The 20,491-nt window shown below is 46.7% G+C and overlaps 1 protein-coding gene across 2 annotated transcripts in view; it reads left to right on the top strand.

The window, feature by feature from the left end:
- The window catches only part of TGDS (TDP-glucose 4,6-dehydratase), a 100,784-nt gene that overhangs the window by 15,306 nt on the left and 64,987 nt on the right, over positions 1 to 20,491 (top strand). For both annotated transcript variants that reach the window (XM_029604740.1, XM_029604741.1), the window contains exons 2-3: positions 20,060 to 20,126; positions 20,341 to 20,409. In XM_029604740.1, coding sequence (XP_029460600.1) covers positions 20,060 to 20,126; positions 20,341 to 20,409 — 136 coding nt within the window. The remainder of the gene's footprint in view (positions 1 to 20,059; positions 20,127 to 20,340; positions 20,410 to 20,491) is intronic.

Consider the following 20,491-nt stretch of genomic DNA (forward strand, 5'->3'; position numbering starts at 1 on the left):
CTGGCTGGCCTAGTTGACACGCACTGCTTCTCCAACAAAAAAATAAGTGATGCAGCAGACTGCTATAGATTCTTAAAATGATTTTAGGGACTCCGGTTTTTAAAGGGGAAAAAAACACCATGGGCTTTCTCCCCAGAAACAAAAATCCAAGGAAAGATGTTATCTTCCCTTGAGAGGGGGGGGGGGGGGAATTATGATTTTATTTTGTTTTTGTGATTTATGTGTAATTCATAAATATATGAATGTTTTATTTGTAACCTTACAAATATTTAATCAAACTCAAGTGAAACTATCCAAATCAAAAATAAAATTCCCGCTAAATGTGCAAAGGATGGCATGGATGTGAGCCCTTTGTGCTGTGGCATAGTTGACACATCCTCATAGGCTTATGCCAGCAGTCTTGTAAAGGATAGACTGGAGCTTCACCTATACAAGCCACCCTGCCTGCAAGTTAAGCCATTAGATTCTTTTGGCCAGCAGAGCTTAGCAGGTCCCTAGGGTGGTGACTAGAGCAAGAGTCCAATGGCACACTGAAGTTAGGACAGGCAGCAAACTAACTGAGACAGGCCAAGGTTAGGGCAGGCGGCAGACAAGGGTATTTGGGTTCAGGCAAGAGGTCAAGTCCAGGCGGCAGACATGCTTGGTAGGTCCAAGCAAGAAATCAGAATCTGGAAGTCAGGCCAAGGGTGGACAATGACACACGAAAGACATTGGATGAGGAATTAGGAACCAGGAACTCGAAGGCAACATGCAAGATAAATCTGCAAAGCCCTTGCTTAAATAGGCTGGTTGGCCTGACATCATCTGAAGGTGCTACTCAGTGTGCCCCGCCATAGGGCCTATATAATGGGTGCCTAAGGGGAATGCAGTGAGGTGCAGCAGCTGGCAGTTTTTCAGGCCACAGTGGACAGTGTTTGGGACAGAGCTGTGCACTGTCCTCAGGATGGATCCGGCTACATTGGGGGTGAGTGAAGCAGCTCGCAGGGCCTTCCCATGAGCTGCCAAATGTAAAATTCCTCTCCAAAGCCCCCTCTCCAGTCTTCTGGGCTTGGGGTTCCTGGGGAATCTCGAGTGGAATTAACAAAGTAGTTGGTTGCGTTGGAGGCTGGACTCTGGCTCCCCAGAATTTACCTCTGATCCACAATTCTATGAGATCAGATACTGCAACTGATTTTGGATCAGTCAGGAATCCAAGACTTCATATTGGGATTCCTCTTCTGTAGAAACTTCAGAAGCGCTAAGAGAAAATTGTAGATTTTAAACAGAGAGATGTGGGAAAACATCATGGATGTGCAAAGATGGAGGTAATTTAGATTTGTAGGCTACTGGACCAATTTGTCGTTCAATGGAGAATGGACCCACAAATCGGAGCAAATTTCAACAAAGGCATTTTCAACCTCCAGGTTTTTAGTGCTGAGCCAAACCAAGCTTCTCGGGCAAAGTTTGAGGCACTGGGTGACAAAACTGCTCTGCTGCTTGTTCTATGAGTCTGTGTGTCTTCTGCCAAAGTTCCTGGAGTTTGTGCCCCATCAGGTTAGCTGCTGGGCAAGTGACTGAAATTGGAGCTTGTCTTGATGTATAGGGATGATGTCCAAACACTACATAAAAGGGTGATGAGCCAGTGGAACTATTTAAGTGGTGGTTATGGCAGAATTCGGCCCATGGGAAAAGGGAGGCCTAGTTATCCTGCCATTGATTCACATAGGCTCATGGAAAGGCCTTGAATCTGATGTACTCACTTTGTCTATCCATTAAGAGAAAATTGTCTCACTTTGTCTATCCATTAAGAGAAAAATGTAGATAAAGGGTGTGGTAAGCTGAAGTGAATTCAACGTAATTCCAAACTTCCTGTACAAGCTTTTCCAGAAGCGAGCTGTGAACTTACTTCCTGGTCTGAGAAAATATAAAGGGGCAGTCTGTGCAAGGGGAAGATATGCTGGACAAAGAGTTTAGTCAGTTCTGGTGCTGATGGGAGGCACGGAAGGAGTGTTAAATGCTCCCATCTTACAAAATCTATTCACTACCACCCATATGGTGGTAGTGCCACCAGACAGGGGAAAGTCAGTGACAAATTCAATGGCCAAGCGGGTCCAGGGTTCCTTGGGGCTGGCAGCAGCTGTAACAACCCCCAAAGTCGAGCTCGCACACTTTTTTTTATTCATGGCACGTGTGGGACAGGACTTCACATAATGCTTTGTCAGTTTTCATCTGGGGCCACCAGTACTTTCAGAAGACTAATACTAAGGTCCGGGTGATATCTGGGTGGCCCGCTAGGCAGGAGTCATGAACCCACTGAAGAATATTTTGACACAGATGCTGGGGAGCCATGGTTTTCTCAAGAGGGACTGTGAATGTGGCAGCGATTACAGTCTTCGCAGGGTCAATGATATGATGTGGAGACTCCATAGAGCCCTCAATATCAAAGGAGCATGAGAGGACATCAGCTCATCCATTCTTCCCTGCAAGATGGTACCACAACTTGAAGTCAAACTGATTAAAAAGAACAATGACCAGCAGGCTTACCAGGGATTCAGCCTCTGTCCCTGTGCTAGGCGTTCTAGGTTTTTATGATCCATATATATGGAAGGAGCTAAGCACCCAGTAACCAACAGTTGTCACCATTCAACTAAGGCCTGCTTGACTGCTAGCAGCTCACAATCACCAATGGTATAGTTCTCTGCAGGAGAGAATTTTTTCGAGAAATAGGAGCAGGTCACGAGTACCATTGTGCTTATGCTGCAGCAAGACAGTGCCTACCCCAAGGGTAGACGCATCTACCTCCAGAATGAATGGCTTGAACTGTTCTGGGTTGTATGTACACTGATCAAAGGTGAACTCCTCCTCTTTGAGACGCTCAAAAGCTTAGAATGCATCTATGGTCCAGTTTTTAGTGTCTGTACCCTTTTTGGTTAGGGCTATAAGGGGAGCTGCCGAGGAGGAATAATTGTGAATAAATTGCCTATAGTAATTTGTGAACCCCAGAAAGTGCTGCAGCACCTTGAGGCCCATGGACCAGGGCCACTCCAGTATGGCCTTTAATTTTCCTGGGTCCATATGTAGGCCTTGGCAGGAGATAATATATCCCAAAAAGGGGAGTTCTTCCTGTTCAAAAGGTACACTTCTCTAATTTGACGTAGAGGTGATGCTCACGGAATCTCTAGATGTTCTGTTTCACATGACATCGATACTCCAGCAAAGACTTAGAAAAGACTAGATATCATCCAGCTAAATTACCACATGGGAGTAGAGAAGGTCCCAGATGATCTCATTGACCATAAATTGGAAGACTGCAGGGGCATTGCAAAACTCGAAGGGCATCACTAGGTACTCATAGTGTCTGTAACGTGTGTTAAAGGCAGTCTTCCATTCATCGCCTTCTCAGATCCTGATCAGGTTGCGTGCCCCGGAAGTGATCAAAGAGCTTGGAGAACAAAGGAAAAGGATAGCTGTTGTTCTTAGTAATGGAGTTGAGACCACCTGTCCTTCCCTAAAGAAAAGAATCCAGCTCCGGCAAGTGATGAATGTGAATGAAGCCTCTATCTAAATTGTCTTTAATATAGTTGGACATAGCCTCTGTTTCAGAGGCAGAGAGTGGGAATATCCTGCCTCTGAGTGGAACCTTGCCAGGGACCAAGTCAATGGCACGGTCGTAAGAGTGAAGGGGTGGCAGGAACCCCGCCCGGTGTTTGCTGAAAATCTGCAAACTATGTATATGCAAACTATGTATATTGTGGCGGTAGATCTGGAAGCTGTGAAGTAACAGTCTGAACCTTTGACAAGGCATTGCTCATGACTGCTAGAGCTTTATTTCGTGATCTGTAATGTGGCCTACTCACTGTGGAGCTGATGTAGCAGAACCACGGTAGGTCCAGGATAACAGCATGGACTGCTTTGAGTAACACAGACTGATTTGCTCGCTATTCAGAATCAATCTGTACATGGTGACGGGTACAGTGGCTCTCATGTGTCCAGACAAAGATCCTCCATATATGGGCAAGATTTGAGTGGAGTATCCAAAGGGACTGTCTGTATCCGGTAATGATGGACCAAAGCGTGTATGAGAATGTCCCCAAGAAAGAGATGTACTGGTACGAGTTGGTGCAGGGATGATCTAGAATGGCCTCTCCCATCAGGCCTAGTTCCTTGAGTTTCCCGGCTTATTCAGGCAGTACTCTATGAAGTGCCTAGATGCAGCACAATACAAGCACTTTCCAGAACCCGACCACTACATCAATGACCATCCAAAGGAAATTTTAAAAACATGCAGGAAAGCAAGACTTTTGAAGTTAAAATAATCAGACGCTTTGGAACTGAATAAAAAAAGGACTTTGCGGAGACCTACGATTCCTATCATGTTATAAACCATAAAAATAAAATACTTTGAAATGTCTGCATATAAATGCTAGAAGTCTAACAAATATGGGAGAGTTAGAGCATATAGCACTGGATGAAGAAGTAGATATAATTGGCATCTCAGAGACCTAGTGGAAGGAGGATAACCAATGGGACACTGTAATGCCAAAGTTCAAATTATATCAAAATGATAGGATGAATCAAATTGGTGGAGGGCTGGCACTATATGTTAAGAGAGCATTGAGTCAAACAGGATAAAAGTTCTGCAGGAAACAAAATGCATGGATAGAAATTCTAGGTGAAAGGGGGGAAAAAATAGTAGATTGGGTATATTACTGCCCATCTGGCTAGAATGAACTAACAAAACAAAATGCTAAAAGAAATTAGGGAAGCTAACAAAATCAGCAGCACGGCAATAATGGGTGACTTTAATTATCCCAGTACTGACTGGGTGAATGTTTTATCAGGACATTCTACAGAAGTAAAGTTCCTACATGAAATAAATGACTGCTTCAAGGAGCAATTGGTACAAGGGGAAACTATCTTAGACCTAGTCCTTAGTGGAACACAGGGTTTAGTGCGAGAGGTTGGAGCCACTTGGCAATAGTGATCACAACATGATCAAATTTGACGTAATGACTGGAGGGAGTGCAAAAAAAAGAATCTAAATGTCAGCATTTAACTTTCAAAAAGGTGACACTGATAAAATGAACATGGTTAGGAAAAACTGAAAGGAGCAACTGCAAAGGTTAGCTCAGACATGGACATTTTTTTAAAAATACCATGTTGGAAGCTCAGATTTTATGTAGTCCATGCATTAGAAAAGATGGAAGGAAGGCTAAACTACCATCAGGGTTAAAAGGTGAGGTAAGAGAGGCTATAATATCTAAAAACATTTTTCAAGAAATGGAAAAGGGATCAAAATGAAGAAAATGGGAAATAGCATAAGGACTGGCAAGTCAGATGCAAAGCATTGATAGGGAAGGCAAAGAGAATTTGAAAAGAATCTTGTCATGGAAGCAAAAACACATAATAAATTTCAGGTACATTTGAGGTAAAAAGACTGAGGGAATAAGTTGAACCGTTAGATCAAGGAGTAAAAGGGGGGCACCTAGTGTTATGAACTCCGCTGCCCGTGGGTCCCCCCATGAGCAGGCTCACTCACCGTGTGGCTTTTCTTCACCTGACATGGCAGGATGCCGCCGTCGGGCTTCCTGCGCAGCTGGAGCCGCGGACTGTCTCTGCCCACGCGGCCCAGATGCCGCCCTGGATGTCCTCCTTCGCGACACGGTGCCGCTTCCGATTTTTGCCAACTGCGGGGCCGGGTCCACCCCCGACGCCATTGCCATCTTCGCAGCGCTAGGCCGCAAGCCCTGGTCCCATCCGGCAGCTGGAGCCGCCCCCGGGGCTCCCTGCAGCGGCTGGAGCCTCTGCCGACGTCAGGGCCTGCTCCTCAGGCCCAACCTGCGTCTGTACGCACAGACGCTGTGCAGGCTGCTGTCCATGGTCCTGCACAGCCCTGCTTCCTGCTCCGCAGGCGCAGGCGCTGGCGCGCGCCCCTCTGCCAGATTTAAAGGGCCAGACACAGGAAGTGTTCTGGCCCCACCTTTAAGTGGACTTCCTGCTTTAGCCCTATAAAAGGGCTGCTCCGTCAGTCTGTCGTTGCCTTGCATCGGAGTGACATCCCTCTGGAGGCTTCTGCCTGCCAGAGCTTTGTAAGGTCTACTGTCCTTCGTGGAGCTCCTCGTCTCGTCTGCCTTCGTACCACATCTTGGTGTCTTGCCTGAGGTCCCTGTCCATGTCCTGATGTCTCGTCATGATCTTCCACATCCTGATGTGCCTGCCTGTCCGGATGTTCTTCCCTGCATATTCGTCTGCAGCTCCTGAGCCTTCTGTTCCTGTAGAGCCATGCTTCTCAGATGATGTGTGCCCGAGAATGGAGTGGTCTGCAGGTGGGATTGGTCCCTGTGCTCCTGAGCCTCTGTTTCCGCCAGTCATAGGTGGAGCTTTGGTTGACATCGGCTCCGTCATTGGAGTTCCTCCTCACCTGGATCTTCCCTGCGCTTGTCCCGCTCTCCTCGTGGTCCGTGACCAGCCTCCAAGGGCTGTGTAGGGCGCGCAGTGGGACAGGGTGGTCCGCGACTCAGTCCTGCGGGTGGCCTGAGTAGGGCGCCCTGAGAGACAGTGCAAATGTCCTTCCTCCCAGATGTTGTCAAGTTCCAAGTGTCTTCATCCGCGATGCCGTCGCATCAACCCAAGTGTCTTCGTCCGTGATGCCGTCGCATCGACCATAGTCCTGTCTACGTGTCAAGGCCCATCTGCCCTCAACCTCAGGCCAGGCCTGCTGCTCCATGCTGTTCCACGCAGCAGGTCCGAAAGGGCTCGGAATGGTCGGAGAACCATTCAACTTCCAACATCATCTTGTTGTTGGCCTTGGGAGCCTGCAGGCCTGGCAGAGGGTAAGACAGTCTGCCATCGTGGGACATGCCGTCAACCCTCGGCTCGGCCCTGAAGGTCTGGGCTCGGGCTGAGGCCCAAGGGCACACTAAAACACCCCATTACACAACAGAATGCAAGGCCTTTCGAGGCCGTACACAACACCTAGGGATGTCAAAGCCATAGCAGAGAGATTAAATTAATTCTTTGCTTCAGTATTCACTGAGGAAGGTGTAAGAGGTATACTCATGCCAGAAATGAAAATTCAAAGGTGATGATTCAGAGGAACTGAAACAAATCTCAATTAGCCTGGAAGATGTACTAGAGCAAATTGACAAACTAGACTGGCAAATCCCTGGACCAGATGGTATACATCCCAGAGTGCTGAAAGAACTGAGAAATGAAATTGTGGATCTGGTATGAGAAACTTTTACACTTAGCAGTAACATCATCTGAAGATTGGAGGGTTGCCAATGTAAGGCCAACATTTAAAAAAGCGATCAAATGGTGATCCAGGAAACTACAGACCAGTGAATCTGGTGTCTGAGCCAGGCCAAATGGTAGAAATTATCAAAGAGAACAAAATCTGCCGAACATATAGATAAGCATAGTTTAAGGCAGGGGTGGTCAAATCCGGTCCTCGAGGGCTGCAAACCAGTCGGGTTTTCAGGATACCCCTAATGAATATGCATGAAATAGATTTGCATACAACTGAGGCAGTGTGTATGCAGGTCTCTCTCATGCATATTCATTAAGGATATTCTGAAAACCCGACTGGTTTGCAGCCCTCGAGAACCGGAATTGCCCACCCCTGGTTTAAGGGGACAAAGCCAACATGGATTTAGCCAAGGGAAGTCTCGCTTCACCAATCTGCTGCATTTTTTTTTTTTTTTGAGGGCATAAATAAACATGTGGATAAAAGTGAGCTAGTTTATATAGTGTCTGGATTTCCAGAAAGCATTTGACAAAGTCCCTCATTAGAGACTTCTTAGGAAATTAAAGTCATGGGATGGGGGCAGTGTCCTATTATGGATTGCCAACTGGTTCAAAGATAGAAAACAGAGTAGGGCTAAATGATAAATTTTCCCAATGGAAAAACAGTGGAGGACCCTAGGGATCTATTCTGGGACTTGGAAATGGGAACAACAAGGTGATCAAATTTGCAGATGACACAAAATTATTCAAAGTTGTTAAATCATAAGAACATTGTGAGAAATTGCAAAAGGAGATTTCCTAGCGTGTAGCCAGATGAATTCAGGACCGATGGTATTGTGCTCTCCTGTTAGCAGATGGGAGACGGAGTCAGATTTCAAAACTGACGTCAACCTACATATACCCGTGCAGCATGCTTAGTTCTTTAGTATTTCTCCATCTCCCATAGCAGATGCGGACACTATCCAAAAGAGAATAGTGTAACATTTACAACTACTAAGAGAGAAAATTTACCTGATAAGAAGAGAGCCCCGCTTCTCCTGCGGTGAAACCTAATGGTCCCTCCCACAGTCAAGACTTGCCTAAGGTGATTCGATATCCCTCAGAGGTGAGCCTTTGTCCGCCAGCCGATTCCCGGCGTGCACGTAGCCCCCAGGGTGGCTGCAAGGCAGTGGGTGCAGATTCGAGCGCGGCGGTGAAGGTATTCCCCTTTCCCCCTGCAGCTGGAGACTGCCCGGAAAGCGACCTGTAAGCGCCGAGACCAGGTAAGGTAGAAACCTTTACTTCTAAGTCTCCGGGCTCCAAGGCTCGAATAGCTATACCAGCCTTCCTCCGACAAGGTTTTAAATCGGGTTGAGGAGCCTCCCTCTGGCTAGGCCCCGATCCGGGGGGGTCACCATCTTGCTGCTGGGGGTTGGCGGCGCCATCTCCCCCCCCACCCCCACTCGCCCTTGGTACATGCGGAGCAGGCCAGAAGCCCGAGGCACCTAACTTGAGCGCGTCCATAGGGATACACACTGAATTGCACGCACATCTGAGTTGTGTGCACAGCGGCGTACACAACTAGACCGTACGCTCAGCGACGTGCATAACTGTGCCCCGCGCGCGAAGCCCGACGCCTGCACGCACAACTTGTGCACAAGTACTGCACATAACTTCTGCACTCTCAACGAGCACAATTAAGGGCATCCGCGCGCATGACTCTCGCACGGACAAATTTTTAAACCCTACACGCGCACACAACAATGGCACCACCATCCAAGAAGGCCAAGGGACCCTTCCTTTGCCCAGCCTGCCACTTGAGACTGTGCAGCCTTTTTATATATCTTGCTTGGTGAATGTCTTTCTGTTTTTCTGTTTCCGAGCTAGCTGTTTCCGAGCTAGCTAGCTACTTTCCTCAGCTAGAATACAGAATTTTCCTGATTTTCATATTGCACAGTTTCATTTCTCTTTTCAAAGAGTTCACACATCTTTTTATGATCTTAATGTTTTGCAGATTGAGAACCTTACAGAAGCTTTCATTTCTAATTTATTGACAGTGTGTCCTCTGTTATATGAAGAAACTTGCCACAAATAGAGCTGTGCTAGCCCCCAGGGCTGGGGATCCTGTGATAAGAGTGAAGCTTATGACCGGAGCTTGGAATGCTCGTGCCATGTGCTTCTTGCAATGACTTTTTACTATGAATGCCTTTTTGTGTTGTATCGTGCATGAGCAGTAAGTCTGGATTGGGGAGTAGTCAAGTGTTCTCACACCTGGTATGTTCAGAAAGATCTTCAGAGAGAATATGTAAAGTTTTCAGCTTGGCATTCTATATTACAAGAAGTTACCAGAGTTTGTGGCATTAGGAAAAGAGACTTGCCATAGCCTTGAGCAATGAAATAGTGTTGTGAATGATAAAGCAACACAAAGTAGGCAACTATAATTTTCTATTTTCAAGATTATATAGTAACAGGTTAAAATCTAGTCAACATGATGAGGGCCGTTCTGTTAATGTTGCCATTAGTGGCATGTGTGTGTCTCTTCTGAGTAAGTGATATAAAATAAAAGGCAGGCACACCAAAATAATTTAACATGAAGTTCTTATCTGTTCTTGGTGTTCCCAAGTTTTTTTTGTTTTATTTTATAGTACACCTTTTTAAAATTAGTATGTCAGCAAAACTTTTCTTCTCCCTCCTTTCTCTTCCCCCACTTTACCAAAAACAAATTTCCTGTGTCTGTAGTATAATCCCATTGAGCTCATAGCATTTTTCTTTCTGTTTCTGTGGGCTTCTTTATTTGAGTTGTAAATAATCACAAGACATCACACACCCAACCTTCTGGAAAGTCGGCTGGACTTAGTGTCCAGTTGGTCACGGTAATATGGGCCCAGGCATGCTCGGAGAGCAAGCCCGAGTCCGCGGCGGGTAGGCTGGGGGGGGGGGTCAGTTTTAGGTCAGGCTGGGTAGCGTTAGGGCAGAGAGGGGGGTGGGAGGCAAAGATATGGGGGGAGTGGCTAGGCTCTGGGCTAGGCGGCCCGGGATTGGGCAGAGTCAGGGAGCTGTTGTGTGCTGGCTGGCCGTTGTCGCAGCGGGGGGGGGGGGGGAGTTGTTTTGGATGGCCCGAGCCGCTGCAGCCTGTAATTGTTAAGATGGTTACCTGCTACAATTTTATGATGGTTGACAACCGGGGCAGTTGTCTGGTACGGGCTCCTTGCTGGGAGGCAGCGGGGGTCCATTGGCCTGGCTCCTTGCTGGTTAGTGGCGGGGGTCCACCGGGTTGGCTTCTTGCTGGGGAAGCGGCAGACGGTCAGGGGACTTTGTCATTGGAAAATTGGTGCATGTTATTTGCGAGGCTCGGGCCTCCCTGGTGTTATTAAAGCTGTGGCCCTGTTAACCCAAACTATGGTCTGTGTTGTTATTGATTTGTAAAAGGGCGGATGTGAGCGAGTGAGGTACTGGTTGCCCATATTATGTTCGTTCTTTTTGCTCTGTAAATCATAAATCAAGGGGTGATCCAGGAAAATACAGACCTGTAAGTGACATCTGTGCCAGGCAAAATGGTAGACACTATCATAAAGAACAAAACTGCTAAACATATAGATAGGCATAGTGTAATGGGACAAAGCCAACATGGAGTTAGCCAAGAGAAGTCTTGTCTCACAAATTTGCTACATTTTTATTGCCGGCATAAAATGTATTTTTCTGGCTATAATAATGAGAGAACTCAGTATATTATTCAAAATCAAATTCCAAGTGCTTAGTGAAAAGAGAGATGAATTTACTATAATTCATCCATTTTGCTTTGAAACTGAAAACAAGGAGAAATTGGACACTTTGCCTTGAGTGTTAGGAAACTCTGGTATATCACCAGCCATAAGAACTGACATGCACTGTCAGACCAAGGTCCATTGAACCCAACATCCTATCTCAGACAGTGGCCATTCCAGGTCTCAAGTACCTGGAAAATCCCCTAAAGTAGATCTAATTCCTGTTACTCATTCCCGGGGATAGTGATAACTTTCTGTAGGCTACCTGGCTAATACCGTGTAATGGATTTTTCCTTCAAGAACTTGTCTAAACATCTTGTAATTCCGCTATTGAGTCACCTTGATCACATCCTCTTGCAACAAATTCCACAGCTTGATAGCGTGAAGAAAGCAAGTACTCTTTCAATGATCTGTTTTGAATCTGATAGTTGTTAGTTTTATGGAGTAACCCTTTGTTTTAGTATTTGAAATGGTAAATCATGCTTTTCTTAACGTCTAGTCAGATGAATCCAGAACCAGTAGGTTATGCACCTCTACTAGCAGATAGAGATGGAGCAAAGCTGACATCATAGTACATATACTCCTGCAGTGACAGCCTGCCAGTATTCTCCATCTTCAGCAGATAGTGGACGTGCATCTCCCTATTTGGGGATTGCTTCAAGTTTCAGAAGGAGAAATAAAAGGAAATTTAAGTCGCCCCAATCTCCTGCGGTGATACTAAATGGTCCTTCCTCATTTGAGAATTCCTGAGGTGATTTCCATGGTCTCGCAGATGATTGCCTTGGTCCAGTAGCTGGTTTTCTCAGCTGGCGTGGACTTAGCCGTTAAAACAGCTGAAAGGCAGCGGGTGCAGGAAGCCAGGTAAGGCGGTGACAGTATATGCCCTCTCCCCCTGAGCCTCCCATTGAAGGTTTGCTGACCCATCCCTGGGAACAGGAGATGGGGGTGTACCTCTCTCTTTTATCAGAGGTGGGTCAAAATCAAATTGAACCAGTGGGTCCAGGAGGTGATACGAGAGGGATATGGACTGGATTTTCATAGTGTACCTCTGGATTTGTTTATGGTGTTCTCCCTGCCACTCCCCACAGAAGAAGCAGGTAGTGACTTGTACATTCTCAAGGCTCCTCAGTCTCAGGGCTGTGGTTCCAGTGCCTACATCTCAAGAAAATACAGGTCGATATTCCATTTATTTCATTGTGCCCAAGAAGGAGGGCTCCTTTAGTCTCATCCCGAGCCTCAAAGGGGTCAACAGTCATTTGCAGGTGACTATTTTCACATGGAAACATTGCGCTCAGTGATTGTGGCCGTGCAGTCGTGGGAATTTCTGACCTCCCTTTGACCTGTCTAAGGTGTACCTGCATATTCCAGTCCAACTAGAACACCAATGTTTTTTGCAATTCATAGTTTTGGGATGCCATTATCAGTTTCAGGTGTTGCCTTTTGGTCTGGCCACCATACCCAGAACTTTTTCCAAGGCTGTGGTGATGATGGCGGCAGAGTTGAGAGCGGATGGGATCCTGGTACCACCCGTATTTGGATAACTGGCTGATTCAGGCCAAGTCTCTGGAAGAGAGCTGCCTGATGGCCAGCAAGATGATTTCCCTGTTGCAGGAGCTCGGCTGGGTGGTGAACCTGGCCAAGAGTAGTCTTCAGCCTTCTCAGTCGCTAGAGTATTTCGGTGTTCAGTTCAACACTGAGCAGGGCAGAGTTTTCCTGCCGGAAGCTCGTATTCAGAAGTTGATGGTGCAGGTGCATCTGTTGATGAACACTAGACACCTGACAGCGTGGTCCTATCTTTGGGTACTCTAATGGCGGCAACTCTGGAAGTGGTGCCGTGGGCAAGGGCACATATACATCCTCTTCGGCAATCCCTGCTGTCTCATTGGAGCCCACAGGACTATTTTGATTTGGTTCCACCTGCCAATGGAGGTCTGCTCTCAACTACAGTGGTGGCTACAAGTGGCTCATCTAAGAAACGGAGTTCACCTAAAAATATCATCCTGGTTAGTACTCACGACAGATGTGAGTCTCTAGGGTTGGGGAGCGCACTGTCAGGAACTGACAGCACAAGGGCGCTGGAGTATAGAAGAGTATCTCTGGAACATCAGTTGGCTGGAAGCCCTGGTAGTCTGGTTGGCGTGCTTGCAGCTCAGCGGCAGGTTTCAGGGTCGAGTAGTCTGGATAATGTCTGACAGTGCAGTGACAGTGGCTTTAATCAATTGGCAGAGAAGAACCAAGAGTCAGCAAGTGTCACAGGAGAGAGACGAACTTATAGAATGGGCAGAAGTGCATCTTCAAGAGATCTCTGCCTCACATTGCAGGAAAAGACAATGTGAGAGCAGACTTTCTCAGCAGGGAGAGTCTGGACCCAGGAGAATGGGAACATTCTAGTGGAAGCACTGAGAGGAGAGGATCACCTTGCTGGTGGCTGAAAGGAATCAGTAAGTTTTTTTGCTTGGGACATTGTCTTTTTTTAAAGTATTGTGGCAAAGTTAACTATTTGGGAATATTATTTTTTGTGTTTGTGCTTTTAATAGTCAGTAAGGCAGTGAATAAACAAGTTAGACTACCAAATGATAAGGGGAATGGAACAGCTCCCCTATGAGGAAAGACTAAAGAGGTTAGGACTTTTCAGCTTGGAGAAGAGACGGCTGAGGGGGGGGGGGGGATATGATAGAGGTGTTTAAAATCATGAGAAGTTTAGAACGGGTAGATGTGAATCAGTTATTTACTCTTTCGGATAATAGAAAGACTAGGGGGCACTCCATGAAGTTAGCATGTGGCACATTTAAAACTAATCAGAGAAAGTTCTTTTGTACTCAACGGACAATTAAACTCTGGAATTTGTGCCAGAGGATGTGGTTAGTGCAGTTAGTATAGCTTTGTTTAAAAAAGGATTGGATAAGTTCTTGGAGAAGTCCATTACCTGCTATTAAGTTCACTTAGAGAATAGCCACTGCCATTAGCAACGGTAACATGGAATAGACTTAGTTTTTGGGTACTTGAAAGGTTCTTATGGCCTGGATTGGCTACTGTTGGAAACAGGATGCTGGGCTTGATGGACCCTTGGTCTGGCCCAGTATGGCGTGTTATGTTTAGATGCAGCATTTCAGCTGATAGTGGATCGCTGGGGCCTTCCATTTCTAGACCTGCTGGCGACTTCTCTGTTCTTCATTCGCAGGAGAGATCCGAAGTCCTTGGATATTGATGCTCTCATGCAGGAATGGTTGGAGGACAAGCTGCTGTATGCCTTTCCCTCCGTGGCCCATGTTGGGCAGAATGGTTCAGAGGGTCACAGAGGGCTGCTGCTTCTAGTGGTACCAGATTGGCCCAGGAGAGCATGGTATGAGGATCTGCAAAGGCTCCTGGTAGACTTCCCCCTCCGGTTTCTGGCACACAGGATTCTGTTGCAGCAGGGACCTGTTTTTCATGAAGATCCAACTCTATTTTGCCTTGCGGTATAGCCCTTGAGAGGGCTTGCTTGCTGAAGCATGGGTATTCTACTGTGGTGATTGCCTCCTTGCTACGAGCAAGAAAGTTCTCCACTTCCTTGGCCTATGTGCAAGTTTGGTGAGTGTTTTGAGACTTGGTGTGAAGATCGAGGTGTTCTTCCTCGTTCAGTTAAGATCCCACTCATTTTGAAATTTTTGCAGGATGGCTTGAATACAAGGTTGGCCCTTAATTCCTTAAAGGTATAAGTATCAGCTCTTGCCTGTTTCAGGGGTCAGGTTAATGGTGGTCCCTTGTCAGCTCATCCAGATTTGGCCCGTTTCTTGAAAGGAGTGAAGCATCTTCATCTTCTCTTGCAGTTACAGGTGCCCTTGTGGAGTTCTAATCTGGCTTCGGATTTCTTAGCAGGCCCTATGTTTAAGCAGATGGGTAACATTTTCTTGAGGTTACTGACCTTGAAAACGGTGTTTCTTGTGGTGGTTTGTTCTGTATGTCGAATTTCCAAGCTTCAGGCCTTATGTTGCTGGGAGCCATTCTTCCAAGTGACTCCAGAAGCGATACAGCTGCATACTGTTCCTTCCTTTGTGCCAAACGTGGTCTCAGATTTTCACTTGAATTGGTCCATTTCCCTGCTGTCTCTAGATAAGGAAAGAGATGCAGAGACATATCGTGAGGTATCTGAAGGTTTCTAAACCTTTCCAGAAGATGTATAGCCTGTGTTTGTCTTTCTTGGTGGTAGTAAACAGGGTGAGCCGGGTTTGCGGGCTACAATAGCTCGCTGGATTAAAGAGGTGGTCATGGCCGCGTACGTGGATGCTGAACAGTTGTTGCCTAGTCAGGTTAGGGCTTATTTCACTAAGGCTCAGGCAGAGTCATGGGCGGAAGTTAAATTGTCTCCCATCGATATTTGCCAAGCTGCGATGTGGTCCTCGTTACCCACCTTTTCCAGGTATTATCGACTGGATGTGCAGGCCCGAGAGGACGCAGCCTTTGCACATGCAATTTTGACTGGACTGTGGGCAGCCTCCCGCCCTGATTGGGATTAGCTTGAGTATATCCCACTGGTTCTCAAATCATCTGACTAGATGCTAAGAAATGAGAAATGTACTACTTACCTGATAATTTCCTTTTTAAGATAGTCAGATGAATCCAGCTTCTCGCCCTTGGCTACTGATTGTGCTATGGTCCTCCTGGGTGGCTTTGTGTTCCAGGGGTTATTGCACGTGTTGTTCCAGTCCCTAGACTAGTATTAATAGGTTCTTTGTTTGAGCCCAGTGTTTCTTGTTGGCTGAGCACTGAAATGGTTATCTGTGCTGCATATGACATCTTCGACACTACCTCTAGAGTCTCTGCAGCAGGAATACATGCAAGAAGATGGGCCTGGCTCAAGTCTTCAGACCTCAGACCAGAAGTACAGGATAGGTTAGCTGACATACCCTGTACTGGTGATAATCTTTTCGGGGAAAAGATTAAAGAAACAGTGGTGCAGCTCAAGTACCACCATGAGACTCTCCGCCAACTTTCCTTAGTACCTTCTGATTACTCTTCCTCTTCCAAGAGATCTTTCAGAAGAGACTCCAAGAGGCCTGCGTACAAACCAAGGAGATATTACCCTCCGGCTTCCAGAGATCGTCCCTCCAGGCCCTACCAAAAAGGCCAATCCAGACAACCTCAGACCCAAAAGACACAGCCAGCCCCTCAGCCGGGCCTAGCATCCGGATTTTGACTCCTTCCTGGAGAGCAATGCCCAGCCTCCTTTTTCTTCCGTATCCATAGGAGGTCAATTGTGCCACTTCACCAGCATGAGGCACACGATAACGACAGATCAGTGGGTACTAGCTGTAGTGACTCAAGGTTACCACCTCAACTTCCTCACTATTCCACCGGATTCCCCACCTCAGCTGAAGTGGGGAACATTCGACCACTCTCACCTTCTCGATCAGGAAGTTTCCATCCTCCTCTAGTCCCTGGCAATAGAACCAGTACCCTTCTCCCAGCAGGGCCAGGGATTCTATTCCCGGTATTTCCTAATCCCAAAAAAGTCAGGTGGCATTCGCCCAGTACTGGACCTTCACACCTTAAACAAATACCTACAAAGAGAAGTTCAAGATGGTGACCTTGGGCTCTCTACTTCCCCTTCTGCAAAGGGAAGACTGGCTCTGCTCTCTAGACCTCCAGGAAGCTTACATGTACATCTCAATCACTCCGTCACATCGCAGATTCCTGTGGTTCCTAGTAGGCCCAAAGCACTTCCAGTATCAAGTGTTGCTATTCGGCCTGGCATCTGCCCCACGAGTCTTCACCAAGTGTCTCATCATGGTAGCATCCTATCTCAGGACTCAGTGTCCACATCTACCCCTATCTCGACGATTGGTTGATCAGGGCTCCCACTCATCAAACTGCGCTGACATCCCTACGTCTCACTTTGCACACCCTGATCTCCCTAGGGTTCCTCATAAACTATCCGAAATCTAGGCTAGTTCCATCTCAAACCCTATAGTTCATAGGGGCCGACTTGGACACTTTAAAAGCGAAAGCCTTCCTACCCCGGGATCGGGCTCTCACTCTCGCTTCTCTGGCCCATCAACTGCAGTCTCGTCAACACTCAACTGCACGTCACTTTCTAATCTTACTAGGTCATATGACCACTTTGATGCATGTCACTCCGATGACCCACCTTGCCATGAGAGTAATGTAGTGGACTCTAAAATCGCAGTGGATTCAGTCTTCTCAGCCAATGTCCACCATTGTCCATATCACCAACCAGCTCCGCTTATCGCTAGCTTGGTGGAAGAACCAATCCAATCTTCTTCAAGGCCTTCCATTTCAGGTTGCAGAACCTCAAATAACCTTGACAACAGATGCCTCCAACCTCGGCTGGGGTGCAAATGTTGCAAACCTACAAACTCAGGGCATCTGGTCTCCAGAGGAAGCCAAATACCAGATAAATTTCCTAGAGCTTCATGCAATCAGATATTCCCTCAGGGTCTTTCAGGATTTACCTCACCAACAAGGTCATCCTGATTCAAACAGACAGCCAAGTGGCCATGTGGTACATCAACAAGCAAGGGGGAATGGGCTCCTACCTCCTGTGTCAGGAAGCTGCACAGATATGGGCGGAGGCCTTTTCCCACTCGATGTGCCTCAGGGCCACCTACTTGCTGGGAGTGGACAATGTGTCGGCAGACAAGCTGAGTCGCACTTTTCAACCGCACGAGTGGTCCCTCAACCCCACAGTACAGGACTCAATATTCCAATGTTGGAGTTACCCTCACATAGACCTCTTTGCGTCAATCCACAACCGGAAAGTAGAAAACTTCTGCTCTCTCACTCGCAACCAACACCTGCAGCCAAGAGACGCTTTTTCCCTCTTGAGGACCAGCGGTCTCCTTTATGCTTACCCTCCTCTTCCACTCATTTCAAAGACTCATGAAGTTGCGAAAGGACAAGGGATTGATGATTCTCGTAGCCCCTCACTGGCCACGCCAGGTGTGGTTTCCAATACTCCAGGACCTATCAATTTGCCGGCACATTACTCTGAGGAAGGACCCGCTTCTTATCACTCAGAACGATGGATGCCTACATCACCCCAACCTCCAGGCCCTATCTCTGACTGCCTGGATGTTGAAAGGTTAATACTTCAACCTCTTAACCTTTCAGAGCCGGTTTCCCATGTCCTGGTAGATTCACGAAAGCCTTCCACAAGAAAGTCTTATTATAAATGGAACAGGTTTACGGTATGGTGTAACTCCATGTCCATCGACCCCCCCCCCCCCCCCCCCTTCACTTGTCCACAGCGAAGTTTCTTGACTATCTCTGGCACCTGTCAGTCAGGCCTGAAAACTTTCTCTATTAGGGTGCATGTCAGTGCGGTGACCGCCTTCCTTAAAGGTGTTGGGGATGTCTCCATATCGGTACAACCCCTGGTAATATGCTTTTTGAGAGGCTTACTCTATCTAAAACCTCCACTGCGCCCTCCGGCCCCTTCTTGGGACCTTAATGTGGTTTTGGGGTGGCTCATGAAACCACCGTTTGAGCCTCTCCAATCCTGTGATCTCCGCTATCTCACCTGGAAGGTGATTTTTCTTCTGGCGATCGCATCCGCCCGCAGAATTAGTGAGTTACAGGCTTTGGTCACCTACCCACCTTACACTAAACATCTGCTTGACAGGGTAGTACTCCGTACTCACCCTATGTTTTTGCCTAAGGTAGTATCGGAGTTTCATATTAATCAATCCATTATACTACCCATTTTCTTTCCCAGGCCCCATTCAAATCCAGGAGAACAGGCTCTGCATACTCTCGACTGTAAACAAGCTCTAGCTTTCAACCTAGACCGAATAGCAGCCCACAGGAAATCCACTCAATTGTTTGTTTCTTTTGATACCATCAAATTGGGTAAACCTCTGGGAAAGCAGACCTTCTCCTCCTGGTTGGCGGACTGTATTTCCTTTTGCTATCAGCAGGCAGGCATTCCGCTCCAAGACCATGTCTAAGCACACTCTATCAGGGCCATGGCGACCTCAGTAGCGCACCTCCGCTTGGTGCCACTTGCTGACATTTGTAAGGCTGCTACCTGGAGCTCTCTCCATACCTTTGCAGCCCATTATTGCTTAGATAAGGTTGGCAGACAAGATTCCATTTTCGGCCAGTCTGTCCTACGCAACCTATTTGCCAATTAATGTACCAACATCCTTCCACCAACCCCTCAGGGTTCAGGATGCCCTTTTAACCAAATTTCCACCCCAGTAGTTGTGCCTGTTGCATGTCTTTGGGTACATTTGGTGTATTGCTCGGGCATCCTCAGCTCGGTACTCACCCATACGTGAGGACTACCATCCTGCTTGTCCTGTGAGAAAGCAGAGTTGCTTACCTGTAACAGGTGTTCTCACAGGACAGCAGGATGTTAGTCCTCACGCCCGCCAGCCCGCGGTGTTAGGTTCATTACGTTTTCTTATTTTTCACATGTACTATTACTATAAGACGAGACTGAAGGAGGACCCCTGCTGGATGCAGGGTTGGTGCTATGCTGGGCATTCCCAGTAGATGCCAGTCAAAGTTCTAGAAACTTTGACAAAAGTTTTCCGTGATTGGGCTCCATCCTGATGATGTCACCCATATGTGAGGACTAACATCCTGCTGTCCTGTGAGAACACCTGTTACAGGTAAGCAACTCTGCTTTATTTACAGTGAAACAAACTCAGAAACAAATATGGCAGCACACCTTCACATCAGGCATCAAAGTAAACAGTACAGCTCACTTCAGGTACTGCAGTCCTTTAAACATAGCAGGTCCTTGCATACTGTAGCTCTCTCTCTGTCTCTGCTCCCCATGGCCTCTCTAACTCTTCTGCGCCTTGCCAATTTACGTTAAGCTGAAAGAATCCTCCCTGGACCCAGAATCCCTTGCGGAGCTGATCCTTAAAGAAGACCCGGCTAGATCTCTATGGCCGGTCCTTTAAAGTATACTCCCTCACAAAAGGTTAACAAATAAAAACAAAACATGTAAAATGATACGGTTTTGTATTGGACTAATTCATTTTCTGGACCATAGGTTAATCTTTTTATGTTTATTAACTGGCTTTTACTTGTGGCATTTTGTTACAAGAGTTGATGTCTATGTTCTTGTCTTTACTTTGCAGAGCGTCCCATATGATCATCTTGCTTGTAGAAAAGTACCCAGACCATCTGATCATAAATCTGGATAAGGCAAGTAATCTATTAAAAAAAAAAAAAAAAGATGTATTATGATAAATGGCAAGCAAGTGTGATGAATTAAGTTGTTGGTTTTAAAGCTATGTTTTTGGAAGACTTTTGCTACAGGACCTGAGGTGGTGGTGATTTTCTGCAGTTTTCCTCCATATTTAGGTTTATGATGACAATAAACTGAATAAGTATTATGTGTATTTCTTTTTCTTTGCAGCTTGACTATTCTGCCAGTCTGAAAAATCTTGATAGAATTTCTGAGAAACCAAACTACAAGTTTATACAGGTATGGTTTTGTTTTTCTAGTGGTGATTTAGCAAATACAACACATTTTGCTAGTCGGTGTATTGTTAGCAAAGACCCTCTTT

The sequence above is a fragment of the Rhinatrema bivittatum genome, chromosome 5 (genome assembly GCF_901001135.1).
Source record: "Rhinatrema bivittatum chromosome 5, aRhiBiv1.1, whole genome shotgun sequence".
In the NCBI taxonomy this organism is placed as follows: Eukaryota; Metazoa; Chordata; class Amphibia; order Gymnophiona; family Rhinatrematidae; genus Rhinatrema; species Rhinatrema bivittatum.